Source organism: Rhynchophorus ferrugineus, unplaced genomic scaffold, assembly GCF_030347505.1.
Source record: "Rhynchophorus ferrugineus isolate W39M unplaced genomic scaffold, kcgeb_rfMv2 rfM5, whole genome shotgun sequence".
In the NCBI taxonomy this organism is placed as follows: Eukaryota; Metazoa; Arthropoda; class Insecta; order Coleoptera; family Curculionidae; genus Rhynchophorus; species Rhynchophorus ferrugineus.
The window spans coordinates 25,407,259-25,426,573 of NW_027472584.1; the positions used below are offsets into that span (position 1 = coordinate 25,407,259).

Below are 19,315 nucleotides of genomic sequence, written 5' to 3' on the forward strand. Positions count from 1 at the left end.
AGAAATAACTTTGTAACGATTATTCTGAAATGTTTGAAATGTATCGTTGTAGTAACCATTCGATATTGGTTATTTTGATATTTTCCCAAACTAGAGAATGCAATTCCGATCCGATCTTTATGACTAGTAAGAATTTGGCAAAATAACTCTGGTTTCTGATTGTAAAACTCGTTGGCCTAGAGATCGAAAGATGAAGAGCGCATACAATAAAGTAAAGCAGTATTTAGCCAAAACAATAATAGACTCCCCGTCATTTCAATTCATACTACTTTTACACGCATAAAAAATACACTAAACAACCAATATATGCAAGATATAGAAAACGAAGATGAATTCTCTCCTTTAATGATTGCAGATAATTTTAATTCAAGCGCCGTTGTTGTAAAAACCAATATAAAGAGGTTTAAAAAAAGTTCATAAGAGCATGTAAACGTCATTTTTTTACGCACAAGACTAGTCACTCAAGGTAAGTGATAGATGTCTAAGAGTGTTGGGAAACAATAGATTAATTTTATGAAGTTCTAATCCCCCAAGATCACGATCTCAACTCGAAACTGCATTCCCTATCCCAAACTATATTTCGAGTGAGGAAACTTGAATGTTGTTTCAATAAAACTATTCTGCAACATATTAATTTAGCTTACAAATTTTGATGAATATATTATTTATACAATTATATATTTGTTATTAATATAATAGACAACTAATTAAGATGGGGATGTAAGATAATGTGAGAACAATTAACAATTTACAAAAATGTCTCAAATATTTCAGAATAACACCCATTGTTATAGATAAAAAACATCAAATAATTTATGATGATGTGTACTTTTTATCATTGCACAACGTCAGCTTAATAGTACACATAGTATTAATTTTATAAATAAATTAGTACTCATAGCAAAACTGATGTTTGTAATTATTATGGCAGCTAATAAAAACGATGAACTAGTTTTGTTTCAATATTATTCGAAAATTCAGAAAATACTTTCTAATGTTTAAGCCTTTCTAAGTCTAAGTTAATTGGAAGTTACTTATTTATCAATCCAATGATAAATATCTTCTTGTTTATTAGAAACACATAGCGATTATTCTGAAGCGTTTGAGATTTTTTTTTGGGAAATTTAAGTGGATATCGTCTGACATTTTTCCAAGGATCGTGTGCGTGTTAAGGGGGCTATTCTGATCTAGACATTTGAAAAAATCGTTATTTATTTTGTATATTTTCAAAATTTAGACCTTAGAGAAGTGTCTTCGGGAGGATTTTTAAAATTCAAATTGTAGTGATATATCTCATGTTCTGTTTACACGACTTCCTTGGAATTCTTCATATAGCCCTTTGTATATAGATCTAGAACCATGGATTTTTACAAAATATTTTTCCAAAGTACGAATCTTGCAAAGAACTCGTAGGAATATTTGTATTACACTCGGAAAAATGCCTCAAATTTACGCTTGTAGACCAGAATATCCCTTTAATGAAAAATAATAACCGAATAATATTTACAATGAGGATTCGGCGTTGATTATTCCGATATTATTGCGAAACCCTATTTCGACTGGACGAATTTAAATATAAATAATAAAAATGATTGAAAATTCATGAACTACAACATGAATAATTCTATGTTCTGTGGAATAATCTCGCAACCGCTAAAGTTAAACTTCCAACCCTTGGTGAATGTGTTATTTATACCATTAGGTAACCAATTATAATGAGGGCGTAGAATAATCTGATAACAGTAAACTAATCTCAAATATTCCAGAATAACAGATCAAAACCGATCAGTTTCGCGGTACTTTTAAGATAGAATGTATTTTCGTTCTACTCTAATATTTATTGCGTAAGATTTAAAGCTGGTAAACTTACAAAGTGCTTGACGCAAGATTAGTATCTTCGTGTTTAAGCTGACCATCAAGGGCAAGACCCCATTTATCCTTATTGTTGGCCAACAAAGGCGTCAAGGTGAACACTTTGCTCAGAGTGAACCCAGGACCTATTGGACATCCCTCCCTACGCAAAAAGCAAAAAACACACAAAACACACTTTAGTTTTACTAATAAAACGCACACTCTGTGAAATCTAAATCAATACCTATGATCTACTTGACGATATTGGTAAAAAAAAACTAATTTCCCCTCGTTTTAAATACCGCTGTGCCTTCGAATCTTCATAGCAAAAAATCTACTTTATGAAAACCTAACTGACAAGATAAACACCTTAATTAGATCCAAAAACCATGCAAGAAACTCACACGTGGGTTACTAAAAAAAAATTCCAGCCGCATAAAGAAACCAAAAAACAAAATTTGTAAAAAAAAACCCAAAAACTCACATCGTCGATGAGGCAAGATTTGTATCTTCGTGTTTTAATTGACCATCTAGGGCTAGACCTCTTTTGTCCTTATTATTTGCTAAAAGTGGTCTCACCATAAATACTTTGTTCAAAGTGTAACCTTGAGGTATCGAACAACCTGTACTGTAATGTCCAAAATTAAATTAAAAAAAAAACATCATCATATCCGCGATTTGAAAACCATTTTGGAGGCTTCTGTTTCATAAGCATGCTACAGAAGACGACTTAATAAGATCTAAAAGTTTCTAAGGTGTTTGGGAATGTTAACTGGAAATATATCACGACTGTAGAAAGACACTATTTTGGTATATCGTTGGTAAGTTGGAAGAAAAAAATATGGGGAAAATTGATATGAAACTTTTGACCTTACCAGCTTTTATTAGAGTGACTGTGAATTAATTCTGTCAGTAAATTGTGTAAATTATGCTATATTTCATCAAATGTACTGTAACTACATCCCTGTCACAGTTGCGTAAGTCAACAAGAAGAGTCAATAATATTGTTTTAATACTGGTTATGAGTATCTATTCTCAATGAAATGCAACGTTCTATTTACACAGTTTACTGTGGTAGCATGAATGAAGACTTATTGCTGACCAATTGACGCTGATTTCATGAAATAAAATAAAATTTAAAGAAAGTTCACTTTGTATTATAAATTTGAACTGATGGGTATTTTTATTTCAAAATTAATTCACAGACGTTATAGTTAATTGTGAACTTACTCGCTTTCAGTTTCTGCAACAGTACATTTGTACTGAGCGGTGGAGAACAAACAAATATCAGCAAATTGTCGAACAGAAACCTTAATTTTCTTCACGGTGCGGTTTGAGTTGTTTGCTATGTGTACATTGACAGCTATATTTTCACCATGATGATATAACTCTTTGTCCAGGGAAGCCTCGAGATATAACTTATTGGGGCTCATCATAAACTCCTTGCTAACCTCCACTGATGGTTGTTCTCCTTGTTTACTTGGCGCGTACATAATCTTCCGTATTGCCAGTCTGAAACTCACCACTGTGACAATTCCTCGTATTTTACCGGAAAAAATTACCTGACAGAGTTCCTCTTGTGCGGTTTATCATCTTGAGAATCGCCAACGAATGCTTTCAGTTCATAATCGACGCCGCATGGTTTGCCGGTATCCCCAGGAGCTGGCTGAAGTGTAACGGAGGCGGGACAATGAGGTGGCAACTCGAAATAAAACGGGAACGCATTGGAGCCTAATTTTTTGATCAGGCGTTCCTGACAATTTAAGAAATACGTTTAATGGCGATTTCTCGTTCCAAATCACTGATTCTACCTGCAGTCTTGTCAATGGTCGCGTGTTTGGAGTAGCTTCATCTTGGGGATAGATCTGTTCCGAGGCTAAGTACAAATCTTTACGAAAAGTCAGACCCAAAACGTCTAAGTCTTCCCGACCATACCTAAACGCCGCTAATACATGACCAAATACTTTACGTTCCTTAACATAGTCCGGATCAATCAATACCACTCCATCTAGAATACAAAATATATATATAATATATATATATATATATATATAAAAGGTTTTCTCAGTCAATGTTTTTATTCGAGAGTATAATTTCCAAAATATATCAACTATGACTACCACTGAAGAACTTCATTCAACCAACTTTATTTTTAATGTAAGATACTTTTGAGTACTGTTAAACGTACCTGATGAGGAATCTTAAGGATTCTTCTTACTATAAACAATTAGACTCGCATTAAAAGTAGATTTCAACAATTTGTGATCATTGTTATGGCGTTCATCCATCCATAAAAAAACATTAAGTTTCTGTCATTTGTTAAAGCCCAAGCCAATACCAAAATTTGACCGTGTATAATAAATATTTTATTATACAATATATTTGTAAAAACGACTACAATTATCCAGATTTATATTTAGTAAACTATCTTGCAACGTCATGTACGATGCTATAAATGTGACAGATATTTATATGCCGTTAGGTTTTAGAGTATTTTGCTCGTTAAAATCGACTAGTTCCAGTTCACAAAAAAAACTAGTTAAATTTTTGGATGATGATTGGTGTGGAGAACATAAAATATACATTGGAAAATCAATGCAAAAGCTATCTGATGCATTACCAAAAACCCATTACATCCGGATAATATAAAACGGGCATAAAATCGAAATGTAATTAGAATTAAAATGGGACTGATATTCCATATCTGATATACTGGGTCAATATAAAAAACTCGAATTTATTTTGCCACCAACATGCGAATGTCTTACTAAACTAACTGAAGTTGATAAGAAATAATTCTTATCTTTATATAACACGTAATATTTACTAGAATCTGTACAAATCAATGAATACAAAGTTAGTAAAAAAGTCTAAGAATTCCTTACAGAATATATTTAAAATAGTATTCATTCGTCGATGTTTGCTTTTATTAGAGTTGCAATGAATCATTACTATATAAACATCCCTATATTTTTTGTTTATGTTATTATAAATGTACATTTAAACAAAAAAGAAACAGTAAATTATGTTGATTTTTCATTAAAAAGAATAAATCGATGAAATTTTTAAACTCACTATATATAAAAACATCAATAACCGATTATTTTTCATGAAATAAAATATAAATTAAGTTTAAAGTGACAAAAAATGCAAAGGGGCGTATTTTTTGTCGTTAAAAAAAATCTTTACAAATGACTGTTATTTTTCTTACCTATAGGATCCACGTGCGATATGTGATCCACAAAATCTCGTTTTCCTAAATAAACTGTTATCTGGAAAAGAAATTCATACATAAACATTAAAAATACACTAATATCGTTTTCTAGATCGATAGAAAAAAAAACATTTTTATTGAAAACGTTCAAAACAAGGACAAAAAAACGGTATTACTATTTTTTTTCTTATTCGAACCGAGAACAAACGACATTTCCAGACAATTTAGATAATGCTCCCAAAGAAAAACATTAAAATTAGAATTCTGGGAAATATAATTATCTAGCCAGGAAAACAGGAAGTAAATTTGTTTTCTAATTATGAAAAATGTTAATGTAATAAGAAAAAAAGTTAAAACTCTTGTGAAATAAAAATGCATGCTAATGATTAAATATTAATATAGCTTTACTTCTCGATTTTCAGTAGATGTTTTTTTAGTGATTTCGGTGTATTTATATTAAAGACACCGTTTTGCCAACACATTAGATATTTAATGATATTTAATATCGACATTTAGAACCATATGTGTTTTTATTTAAACACCACTTGAAACCAAATAAGTTCATGACTTGAAATCGAGGTACTATATATTGAAATAGCGAAAGACTTCCCAAGATACCCTTTTGCTTGGCTAGGAAAAACGAACAGAAAAAAAAACCAAACAAAATTTTGACAGAATTTGCATAATCCTCTAAGAAACACAGAATTCGTTTTTTTTTTCTCTACGACAATTTTGCAAACGACCAAAGTTCAAAAAGACACGCCCTTGCGCTTTATCCCTTATTAGGGTTCCTGGAAGCAAATTCTATCAAAATCCTCATACACAGGAAGCTTCTCTACATGTTTAAAATATATGGTGTATCATGTATTTTTTTCATATGTTATTAGAGATACGTTTCTTTATTTTAAGATTCTACCAACATCCAATATTTACATAACTTTTTTTTGTTCATTCGTATACATCTCAATTTCAGCATGAAGGTTATGCAAACATATATAGGGGTTTTCAATAAGGGCGGGTCAATTTTTAAATAAAATGAAAAAAGCTGCGTGTGAGATATGGACAAGTTATTATTTGTTATTTGAACTTATGTATAGGATATAACTCCGCAGTAGAGATAGGACTGAATTTGCCACATATTCTTAGTTCCAGGAATCCAGTAATATTTTAAAGATACACTTTTCATGATATAACTTGAAAAAGTTGTACAAAAATTATTATATCACCATTTGATTCAGTGTAATATTCTTAACAATTGTAGTAATTTTCATTACCTTGCAATTATTTGAACGGAAATGACAGCAAAAAAGTTGAAAATTGCAAATTTCCATGCCTATGATATATGAAAAAAGTTCCAGATTTTTTTACCTTTCGGATAAAGATAAAAGTCTCAAAATATATACATTTTGGTGAGAAAGAATGGAAAATGACTTTAAATTGTTTTTCAGATATCTGACATAAACATAAATTCCATATTGTTTGAAATTTAATTCATTTTTTTTATTATATAACTTCAGATCTAAAGATTGTATGGAAATTGTTATACCATTATTTGATTCAGCGTAAAATTATTTATAATACCTGTAATTTCATTAACCTGCAATTATTTGAACGGAAATGACAGCAAAAAAACTGAAAATAGCCGAAAATCGTAAGTATCGAAAATCTGTAAGTATAGAAAAAGTGCTAATTTTTAAAAAATTTTCGGATAAAGATAAACTGTCTCAAAATAAACGTATTTTCGGGCCAGCGAAACGAAAATCCATATTAAAATGCAGTAAGATTTATAGTTTTTGAGATATCAGAGATAAACAGAAATCCACTCATCTTTTAAAACTATACATTTTACTGTATAACTTAAAAACTAAAATGTGTATAAAAATTGTTATACTGCCATTTGATTCAGTATAAAATTTTCTATCATCTCTGCAATTTTCATTGATTCGCAATTATTTAAATCGAAATGACGGCATTTATGGAAAAATGTCAAAATGTTCAACAAGATGGCAATCGCTATTATACACTGTCCAAAGCGATATTGTTGGAATTTAAACGGTTGGGCTATTTTAACTCAATACAAAACACAATTCATGATATCATTTTAAAATATATACAGGAATAGTTTCAATACCATTCATTCAACATTACATAGCCCACCCTATATATTATGCCCTTGGTCTTTAGTCTTGAATAAATATAAACAATTTAATGAGCGTATTTCTTCCTGTTGGCTGTCTAGCTTACAGTACTCACCATGTGAGATCGTATATATGAATCAGAAGACAAACAAAAATGGACAATGTTATAAAAACAATGGCAACCAAAATGGAAGTAGGCGAGACCCAGAATAAGACAAATCGATGACAGATGAACTTAACACAGTCACTAAATGACGTACGAAGTGTTCCGAAAGCTTGGGGGCCATAAATTGTCTATTTTTATGGATGTCAGATATTTATTTATATTAGAGATATGTGACAAAACCTTGATAATTAAAATTATTGCGGTAGAATGCCGGTATCTTTTGATATATGTTATGCAGGTGCCTTATATATTTTAATAAATATTCACAGAACAATGAATTTCCCGAATCTCTTTTTTTGTCAGGACTGACGCAGCTGCAGCACCAAATAAAATAAATAGCTGGCACCCAACAAAATTATTTCATTTAACGGGAAATAATACCACAGAAGTTTCCATTAGAGATAAACTTGGAGCCATTCAAGAATAATTTCACAAAAAAGAGAATATTATTTTGTTTAAATCCATTAAAGTTGACGTATTTGTAATACTAAAGAGTACTGATAATTATACATTGGTGATTAGGAAAAAAGATAATCTGCTATTGTGTTCAATCTCATGAAAGTATTGTATATGGAAGACTTTCGCGAATTTACTGAAGACCCTGTACATACAGGGCCCAGGATGACGCAAATTAAACCAAAGATGGTAATTTTACATAATATGTTGGAGTAAATGACGAGGAAAAAATGTCGAAAATAATTGACATTTCGAACAGCAACGTTGTACATTTTAAATTTAACGTGTAAGACGTTAAAATAAAAAAAATTTGTCATCGGATAAATTGAATCGAAATTGTAGTTCGTTCTTCTGTTGAGCGGAAGCCGAAGTATGAATAATAATGATTACGATCTCGCTTAAATCCGTGTTGACATTAACGAATAAGAAATAAGACTTAACTCGACCTTAACAAGAAAACTGCGACGTACTTTTTCGAAAGCTTTGATATTTAACAGTGAAAAATCTGTAATTTAAAACTTCAGAAACTAATTTCAAAGCAAATATTAATTTTTCACTACAACTCACTACACTTGCAGCAACAAATAATAAGATAACTTGAACAATTTTTTAAAAATTAAAAGATGCTTTTATAGAAAGAAGATTTATAGAAATATTCCATTAAAAAAATCTAACTAAGATTAAGCTGCACGGTTAAGGGATAATTAAAATGTATCTACGCTCAGCTCAGATCTTGTATTTGTAATAGCAAATGATATGAATCCCTAATTTTCACGACTAGAAACATGGAAAAATTATAAAAGTCTCAAAATATATGCATTTTGGGGTGAAAGAAACGAAAATCCACATTAAAATGCTTTAGAATATATAGTTTTTAAGATATCTGACATAAACCAAAATCCACTAATTTTTTAAAACTACACTTTTCATTGTATAACTTTAAAATTAACGGTTTTATGGAAATTGTTATACCACCATTCGATGAATGCGTAGAATTCTTTACAATTCCTGTAATTTTCATTATCCTACGATTATTTGAACGGAAATGATAGTAAAAAAATTTTAAATGGCCAAAAATCGCAATTTTTCACGACCGGAACGATATGGAAAAAGTACCAATTTTTTTGATCTCTCAGATTCTGATAAAAGTCTCAAAATATTTGTATTCTGGGGCGAAAGAAAGGAAAATCCACATTAAAATGCTTTAGGATTTATAGTTTTTACGATATCTGACATAAACAAAAATCCACTCATTTTTTAAAAATTATACTTTTCATTGTATAACTTAAAAACTAAGAGGTGTATGGAAGTTGTTACACCACCAGCGTAAAATTCTTTATAATTTTCTGCAATTTTCATTATTTGAAAGGAAACGACAGTAAAAAAATGAAAATGACAAATTTCTGGGCTATACATACGGAAAAACGTCAACATTTTTGCCACTAGTATAAAGATCTCTTAAAATATAAATATATTGAGTTTAAACAAAGTAAAATCCCTATTAAATTGCTTTAAAATGTATATTTTTTAAGATATGTGACATTAACAGCCACTAGTTTTTTTTAAATACACTTTTCAAGCCGAGAATGATTATTTAATACGGAACATTTTTTTGTATCAGGGCACAAACAACAGATTTCGACAAGGTTATTACAGATTCCCTATTGATCTGATGCCAATTAAGTTGTAAATATTTCCTAGCGATCCATATTACTGTTTGAGATCCACACTACACTGTTCGAACTGTACAAAGGGGCTTATTTGGTGATTAATATCGGACCATGTTCTTGATGGCATATATATATATATATATATATATATATATATATATATATATATATATATATATATATATATATATATATATATATATATATATATATATATACGATAAAATGAAATATTACGCATTATTGGCAATTGAAATATTACGTTATTTTTTATTTAATTTGTATCGAATATTATTTTAAGTATCACTTTAATTATAAAAGCATTTTAAAAATAAGTCAATTTATTTTCGAAATTTAATTTCCTTCAAATATTAAGGCAATTAAACAAGATCATTAATTTCTATTTTGTTTTTTTTCTCACATTTTTTATTGGTTTATAGTTGAATTTAAGATAGGCACATTTGAGTCAATTTCTACTAAAAAAATATAGATTCATCATAGTTGTAACACATAAAAGAAACCAACAGAAAATTGATATTTTTGTTGTAAAAAAATAAACAAAAATTGTAATAATAAAACTGGTTTGATATAACAACACAATATAGATGTTGTATATTATTAAATATGTTTAAAGTCACAGGACAAAAGTTCTCGTAACCATAAAAGTTATTTGAGATCATTAAATTTTGTTACACTTACTTTGAAACAATATATGTTCTATTTATAAAATGGATAAAACTTCATTATTCATTAATTAGTGATAAATCAATTTTGCGGTGAAAAAGATTAAAATAATAAACTTTATGCATAATGTTAATTATAATCAAAGATAAATAAATATGTGGCTTAATAAAATAAAGCATGTATCTATTATACCATCTCTAATATTACTAGCTTGGTTTTAACTAATAGGACAATTTAAGTTCGTAACTGTGAGGTAACTTTTGGAGCGATACCGAGAAGTGAATAACTGAATAAAACACTTTTACGGTACAAGCGGCTGTAACATAGCTCAAAACTTCAACATATTTTAACCAACAAAATCGATTTCATTAAAGTTTCATACAGAGACCCGTGTAACATCCATATTAAATTATTAGCTCGTTTATTTCCTTCATAACAGATTATTCATGTATCGAATATGAATCTCTGGATAATTTCTCACTAATTAAATACAAAACTTCGGCTCGATTAGTTCCATTGGGTTGCAGAAAAACTGAAATTAATCCAAAACGAAAACTCTATCGCTGAATCGGAAATTGGTAACTATTCGTAGCATTTGCATACATTTAAAGTATTTTATATTTTATTGGAGTAAAACAAAAGCACTGGCATTTTATTTCTAAATATAGAATCGTGGTTATTTACATTATAACGTGAAGAAATATTTTGATATAAAATTATGTATATTTCATTCGTCGAACAGAGGAATCACAACCATGTAGCGGTTTTCAATTTATATCATTTCTTCCACAACCCCTAATAATCAATTTTATTCCCTTATTTTATGTTGGAAAAATATATGTAGATAAAGTACGCAAATTCTTGTCATGTTGTTTACTCGACATATAAATAAAGAATAAAAATTACCGAAGGTAGGCCGATGAAAAACGAAATTACTTTCAGTGTTCATATGGACAGTAGAGATCGAAGTATATAGTACTCAATATCAGCCACTGAAGTAGTGTTAAAATGTCGTTGTTATCATACATGACAAAGTATTTATGCAAAAATTAGTTTTATATTGTAGTGCGAAACACACCAATTTATATAGCGTTTATCCCAGATCAAAGTCCACAAGCGCTACACACGCTTTAAACCTGATCTTGAAGACGTAAATGATCATCAATATTGACCAATTAATCAAGCATTAGCAGAAATCTTCAGTGAAATTGTTATAAATTAAATTTAATACTTCGAAAAGACCAGTTTTTAAATATGTACGAGTGTTTTTTGAACACACACACACACACACACACACACACACACACATATATATATATATATATAAATATATATATATATATATATATATATATATATATATATATATATATATGAGTGTTAAAAATGTCCCTCAAAACTTTCTAGGCAAGCAAAATTATGTTATATACTTCATTTCCTTCAATTCAAGCGGAGATTGTTGGGATCCCAATTTATATCACATTTTCTGCCCCTTTTTAGGGGCTTATCCCTTCATATATCATAGTCTGCTTCGTCCGAAATTGGCGACAATTATATTTCAAATATAACGTTGCTATGACTTATAACAGAACCTTGATTATCACAAGATGGAACGTACAACATCAAAAATATGGGGAGGGACAATTTAACTCAAGCCCTCCAAATAAATTAGTAGACTTAGTTAATTTAATGAAATAACGTGTTAGGTAATGAAAAATCAAGAATGATGATAATAATATAAACTTATTTTTATAGCTAATAAAGTTGGTTAGTTTATAACGAATCCAGAAAAGAAATAAATAAAAGAGTTCTATTACTGAAAAAAAATTCTAGGAACAGTTGTAGTTCTAACACCGGCATCGAACGGTGTTTTGGAAAATTAGCCTCTTGACATCAGTAGCCGTTAATATCGATTTTTAAATTGAAAAAATGTTCTGACTCTTTCCCAATTCTCTTGGGTGATATATCAAAAAGACGTAAAAGTTTTTTTGTTAAGAAAAAGAAGTACATGATCGATACTTTTACCTTGCCGGCTGGAAAGCATAAAAGAAAGGCAGCGAAAGAAATTTCGCCCTTTTTCCCCTCGCGCGGAAACATTATTAAACCCCAAGGAAGTTGACAAATTTCAATGAAAAAACGTTAAGATAAAGACCCTAATTTTGGTGGGGTCAAAATATTTTATTATATTTAATGGTTCGGAATGCGAAAAAAAGGCTAAGTATTAAGAAAATAATGAGTATATACGAGAAATACTAATATATAACACAGTGGTTGAGAAGTAAGTGGGTAGGTAGTCACACCCATGGCTGGGCAGTATTTTAATTACTTATTATCTGACGCTGAGATATTTTGTTCTTAACATCTCAAATACTCATTCTTCAAGCTACATTTGAACATAAATACATTTATTATTCAGCCCAAATCGGCTTGGACATCAGTTAATATATCCCTGTCCCATAATATGGAACTCTCTTTATGATATAGCGCAACTTGATCATCAATCTGGGTAAAACTAATATTTTCTGGAACTAGAATAGTTATAAGAATTCATTGAAGTATTAAATCAACTTGCTACAGCTTTAGATTATATTCAGAGCAACAGTGGTTATTATGGCAAACTTCTTCTCACTTTATTGTCTGTAACAACCAGGTTACAACAACAATTTTAGTTGTATTACAACTAAAAGGGAGCTTAGAAAGATGATTTGATGAGTTGTTTAAACTGTCGCCTAAATAAATAGAGCCATGTTGGAGTCACACTACAAAATATTGGTTGCCAGAAATAATCACAACAGCTGAGAGGCAAATAATTCAAAATATTGCAATTCATGCCTTAGAGACTAATTACAAAAGCAAAAAATAATGCCTGCGATTATCAGGAATTCTATGTACATAACATAACACCTGCCTGTATTTTGTAATTTGTATTTTATATTTGGAATATACGACTTTAATATAAGATATTAAAAATGTTATCCCAAAAAAAAAGATGCGGCTTCAAATCAAGGATTTACATAAATAAATTAATAAATAAAATAGTCTTCTATTAAAATACCATATATTGTTGAAAAAAACTTATTTATTTACAAAAAAAAATAAATTCTGATATTTGCTTCCATTATTAAACTAAAATTTTAACAAACGCACATATTTCAAAGGAGATTATTTAAATATTTTAACTTTAAAACGAGCGAGGAAAATGATTGTTCAAACTAATTAATTTTCTGGCTCAAAAACTTTTAGGCAAACAAAAAAAATAAATGCATATTTAACAAAAGAATCGGGCAAAATGCCGAACTGAACTTTTTAACCTTTCAACTAACTGGCAAAAATGTGCAAAATGCGCAACACATTTTATACAGACTTAAATTGTTTGAATTTCATCAACTATTTTGTACAATTGGCTAAAATCAATGTTCCTATGACTAATATTTAGTCTTCAAAAAATCTATAACATCGAACTAAAAAAAATCCAATCACTCTTTCTATATTAAAGTTTATGAAATGTTCAGCCAAGAGATGGTTAACTGAAATTGATCCCTGTCGATATTAATATCGTATTTTTAAATGAAAATATCTCCTGGTTCAATACCAATATCCTTTGATAGTACGTTAGAAAGACATAAAACTATTTTGCATCCAATAAAGTGCTTAATAGAGATCTTTACGGAATAGTTAATAAAACATGAAGTTATTAAATCTTTGAACGTTGACGAATATTAATAAACTCGATGATAATATCGCTTTATTACGTTTATCGAAAAAGTCTTACCTTTCCATTGGGTGAACTCTTCTTAAATACCCTAGAAATAAAAAAATATACATCAGAGATGATTATATCACATTTTTTAGGATACAGATAAATATGAATTTATTCTTTAATAGAAATTTTTATATTGCAATGTTTCCCCGTATTCATATCGATGATATAATGTTACTTAATTAACTTACAGATCACAAAGCAACCAGGCTGAGTAAATTAATTAATTTTGTACAACGCCATGTAATATTTAAAGGATTTGTAATAGTTGTTCTATATAATTTAGAGATCACAACACCCTTAAATAAGGAGACATTCCGTTTTTTGATCATTACAGCATTAGATAAATGCTGCCAGAAAACTGAGAAAATTATTAATCAACGATACTTTACCTTTATTTATAACCTTGAATTTTGAACAAAAAATCACCCTTCAAAATTAATTCACACTCCTTATACAAAACTTTTTTCACTATATATCGTTTCCTATATGGTAATTAAAATTCTAAAGGATATTACATAACGTTATATGATCGTTTAAAACAAAGAAGATGGGGTATTCAATCTGGGAAGTGATCTTGCACTATATTTAGTTTAGGCCACAGGAAAAAAAAAGATGCAAGAACTCGGATTGATGGATGAAACCCAAATAAAATAACAAGTAAATTGGATAAACTGTTCGGTTCAACGACAATACGAATAGATTGTTAGTGTTTAAAAATTGTTAATTGAAATTGAACTGTCGAAAAGTATTTGTTTTAACAATAAACTATGTTTCAATCATTTGCGTCATCCGGACTGAAAAGACATTACTTTCTGATCATATGTTTAATACAAACACGCTACTTATTTTAAACACACATTGGAGCCTTGAGCAAACTTTTTTTCAACATAACCTTATTTTTAAATTAGATTCACGCAATTTCCATCCTGCTATTCTTTTTAAATACAATATCTGTGTAAAGACTGTGAATTAATTTTGAGGGACTTATATATTCAACAGAAGGCTATTAAAAACAAGTCAGCAATTTTATTTTTGATTGGCATCGATGGAACAAAGTATAACCACAAGAGACTGTTTGGTAAATATAGCGTGGGGTGAGGCAGGATTTGTTATTTAAGCGTTTTTATCCAGATTTCTATAGATTTTACATGTTGTAGGACCTTCTAATTCTATCAAATGTTCCTTGTCATATATTCTCCTAAACATGAATGTATTTTTGTGTCAGATCATACGGTATAATCGGGAGGGGCAATGTTTGGTGAATACAACCAGTGGTATAGGACTTTAAGGGAAAATCTAGAATGAAAGTGGCAACCGAATGAAGCCGGATTTTCCAAATATAAAACAACGTCAACAAGATCTGATTCCCTTTTATTTGAGAATTTCTTCTGCAATCTTGATTTTTGTCGGATACAGTTGGAGCTATGCGTATAAAGTACGAGCTGGAATTATCTAGAAGCTTATCAAGCAAGCTTTATTGTGAAAAATTGGTACAATGTAATATATTCGAAGTGTTGTACATTGATAGCCGCTATTTTCTCCCATCTTTCAGGCAATTTACGTATTCCATCTCGAAAGAATGATGTGTGTTTTGAGGTTATCCACGAATCGACCAATTTTTTTGGTATCTATATAAGAATTGAAGCGTTTCTCAGACCGGTTACGACTCACCTATCGGAACAAATAGTAATCAGAAAGAACAAGACTTGGCGAATACGGCGGGTGGGGCAATGTTCCCAAATATGTTTTCACCGATTTTGGAACATGTGGTTGTTGTATTTCTGCTCGTAATCCGGTCATTTTTCGCGCAGAACTCAACTCAAACGATCCCCATAGGCTGCCCAAAATACTCTTTGTCTTCGGTGTCAAAATCACCACTTTTAAAACTTTGAAACCAGTATGAAACATGTTGAAATTGATGGAGCATAGTTACTCAACATTCGATGGCCTTCAGGTGCTTTTTTCTTCCAACTGAAGCAAAGTGATAAAACTTCAAATGGAATTTACTTAGTACAAGTTCAGACATTTTCAACAAACCGAAAAATTTTTTTGTTTACACTTCGACGAACACCGCAAACTGAAGCCGCTGTCAGTGAGGCTGTTGTAAATAGTTCAAAATTAATTTATAGGCTTATAATGAAGACTAAATTGGTGTCTGCTTCATTTTGAAAAATTAAAAACTGCATGAGCTTGTGATACTAAATGGGGAAACAAAAAATATAATTCACACGAAACTATTTAATTGTCAATCAGCGACTGAATAAAACTGTTGGGGCTTTTAATAAAAATTTCATCACTTAATTTTCTAATAGAGTCAATATTGTTATTGTTTAAGTGAGAAGGAAAATATTTTTATTGGCACAAAGAGACGAGCGTGGAAAAACGTGTACTCTATCCAAACGCTTTTTACCTGATGAAATATTCAATACGTCTTGCACATTTCAGTCTCTCATTTTCCCCCCCTATGTACACCTAAGCACAATATATATCCTTCTCGAATCATAAATATAAGCAGACTAAATTACCCACAAGCGGTTGTAGAACTTTTCGATTTTCTATATTACCCAACATAATTTCGGATTGGATGTGTCGCAACGGATTCCTGCTTTTCGGAGGGTTCGAGTCGGAAAAAATCAAAACTGCTGTCTCTCAAGGGAACTGCCGTCACAATCAATGTTAATAAAGAGATGATGTTAAACAAACTTACTTTAAACAGCCGAAGCAACGCATATTATGCTAAAGTAAATCGAACTGTTTCGGGTTTAACGTAAAACGAGGTAAATTTCTCGGAGGAAGTTGACACAATATGACGTCTTCCTCATATTTATATATAAAACCCCATTTCCTGCTCCATTTATTTACATTGCAAGTCTGCGTTAACGAGAAATACGAATCAGCAACAATTAAATACAAAAATATCCAAATAGTTAACAGGATATAAAAAAGCAATTTCGCAAAAAAAAAATCGGTGATTTTGTTACCGACAATAAGCCGTAAAAAGGAAAAAAGAAAATTGAATCCATCGAAAATAAGACGCATATCACCGACACCAATTCTAAAAATATATACTTTTTATACCAAAGAAAAATTCGTCAAAATACCTCACTCACCATAGTTACCAGATATTGCTCTATCCGATTATAATTTGTCTCGTTCAACTAACGATCCAAATATTATTAAAATTTTAACAATTTATAACAAGAGAAAAACGGAAAAAAAATTACAGCCTTAATTGGTTTAAAAAAGTGTATATTAAAATATAAAACAAAGGCATTAAGAGCGATTAGATATCAAATTCAGGCATGTTCGGGCATTTGTACGATGTCATTTCTCCTTCAGAGCCATTAAAAAATAATCACCCCTAATTCTGTGTAGGGCCAAGATACTCAGCTTTCATAAATAAAACGCTAAACACATTTATCGAAGAAAATATCTTCGAGCTGATCGATTCCGTGAAAAGTCGTTAAGAGAATTGTAGAGGTCTGTAATATAGCTTAAAGAATACATTTATTTTAGTATTCTTAGTAGAATATTAGATCGATAGTAAATTTCGATTTTAGATCCTTCTGGCATTGGTAAACTTCTGTTGAAAATATAACCGTGATTTCGATACGCTTTGTGACCTTTAAATGTTTGAAGATAGGTTCTTCCTATCCTACCTATTCCACAAACATTATCCCCCTTCCGATATCACATGTTTTTACATATTTATGAAGATATCCTAAACTTTAAATCTTAAAAGACGCCGTGACGAAGTGTCGGAACGTTTTACATTGTGAAAGATACAAATCGAGTCCAAAAAAACGTGAAAACTAGTATCTCACTAAACAAGAGAGAACAAACCTAATACCAACACACCAGTTTGGGTTTATTAACAAGCACTCAACAATTGACCAGATCCACAGAATAACAGATGTTATTGAAAAACCCTACGAAAGTCAAAAAGTATGCTCAGCTATATTCTTAGATGTAGCACAAGCCTTCGATAAGGTTTGGCATGAAGGCCTTGTTCATAAACTAGAAAAAATGCTACCAAAACAACACACCGAATTATTAAAATCATACATTACAACCAGAATGTTTAGAGTCAAACAAGAAGAAGCTTACTCTACAATAAAAGAAGCTAAAGCAGATGTACCACAAAGAAGTGTACTTGGACCAATGTTTTATCTACTTTACACTTGTGATATGCCACAACTGGAAAATATTACGATGGCTACATTTGCTGATGATACTGTGATTATAACTGTGGGAGACAACAGTGAAGAAGCCTCACGAAAATTACAACAGGCAAGTGACAATATAAATAATTGAACACAAGCTTGGAAAATGAGAATTAATGAAAGTAAATCTGTACATGTGCAGTTCACCTATAAACAAACCGTAAAAGCACCATTAACATTAAATGACACTATCATTCCATATAGCAACAACGCTAAATATCTTGGAATGAATCTCGATGCAAAACTTCGCTGGAAGGAACATATAAAGAAGAAAAGAAAAGAACTGGAATTGAAATATAGAAAAATGTACTGGCTAATTGGAAGAAAATCACAATTATCAGTGCATAATATATTGTTATTATATAAGCAAATATTGAAACCTATATGGACATACGGAGTTCAATTATGGGGATGTTCTGCAAAGAGTAACATAAAAAAAATACAAATTTTTCAGAACAAAGTCCTGAGAGGTATTGTGGGTGCACCGAAATACTATAGGACTGATTACCTACATCGAGACTTTCAGATACCCACAGTCAGTCAAGAGATCAAGAGAATTGCAAGGGGGCATGAGGAAAGACCCCATTCTCATACAAATATTGAAATATTGCAACTTTTGGATACCACCAGAACAGGACACAGACTCAAAAGAATCAAACCATCTGATCTTGTGTAGTGTTGTGTAGTGAGGTACATATATTAAAAAATTCAGCAGTGACATGTATAAACATTATTTCACCAGAGACTGAGTTAGGGCCGATGGGTCCTCCTAGTTATATACCTAGATTTAAGTTACCATAAAGACAAATTGTAGGTTAGACAGAAACGACTAGTAACAATGTATTAATTAAATAATACAAAAAACTAAACAATACGTTGAAAAATGTACGCACGATGCATGATAGTTTAATTGGTTTAGACAGTTTAGCCCTTTACGTTATTCACCCAAAAAATAATCCAATTAAAATCAGAGTTCCCGATAATCCGCCAAAAACTGTTCAAAGGATGACAAGCAAGTTGAGCGTATCCAACTGAAAATCGCCTATACTGTTTCAAAAAATCTCGATATTTCATTTCCAGATGAATTAAAAGATATTATTTTAAAATAACCAATCGATATCAGTGAGATGCATGCCAACGTAGCCTTTTA

At 30.6% G+C, this 19,315-nt stretch overlaps 1 protein-coding gene across 7 annotated transcripts in view; it reads right to left on the minus strand.

Moving 5' to 3' along the window:
* The window catches only part of LOC143196862 (beta-arrestin-1), a 30,696-nt gene that overhangs the window by 4,268 nt on the left and 7,113 nt on the right, over window positions 1-19,315 (minus strand). For 3 of the 7 annotated variants that reach the window (XM_076404767.1, XM_076404766.1, XM_076404765.1), the window contains 6 exons: window positions 13,952-13,982; window positions 5,063-5,123; window positions 3,663-3,859; window positions 3,414-3,604; window positions 3,082-3,363; window positions 1,871-2,014 (listed from right to left, as the gene is read on the minus strand). In XM_076404767.1, the coding sequence (XP_076260882.1) occupies window positions 1,871-2,014; window positions 3,082-3,363; window positions 3,414-3,604; window positions 3,663-3,859; window positions 5,063-5,123; window positions 13,952-13,982 (906 nt within the window). Of the gene's footprint in view, window positions 1-1,870; window positions 2,015-2,335; window positions 2,480-3,081; window positions 3,364-3,413; window positions 3,605-3,662; window positions 3,860-5,062; window positions 5,124-13,951; window positions 13,983-19,315 lie in introns of all 7 variants that reach the window. The other 4 variants (XM_076404764.1, XM_076404763.1, XM_076404770.1 and 1 more) reach the window with 2 other exon arrangements.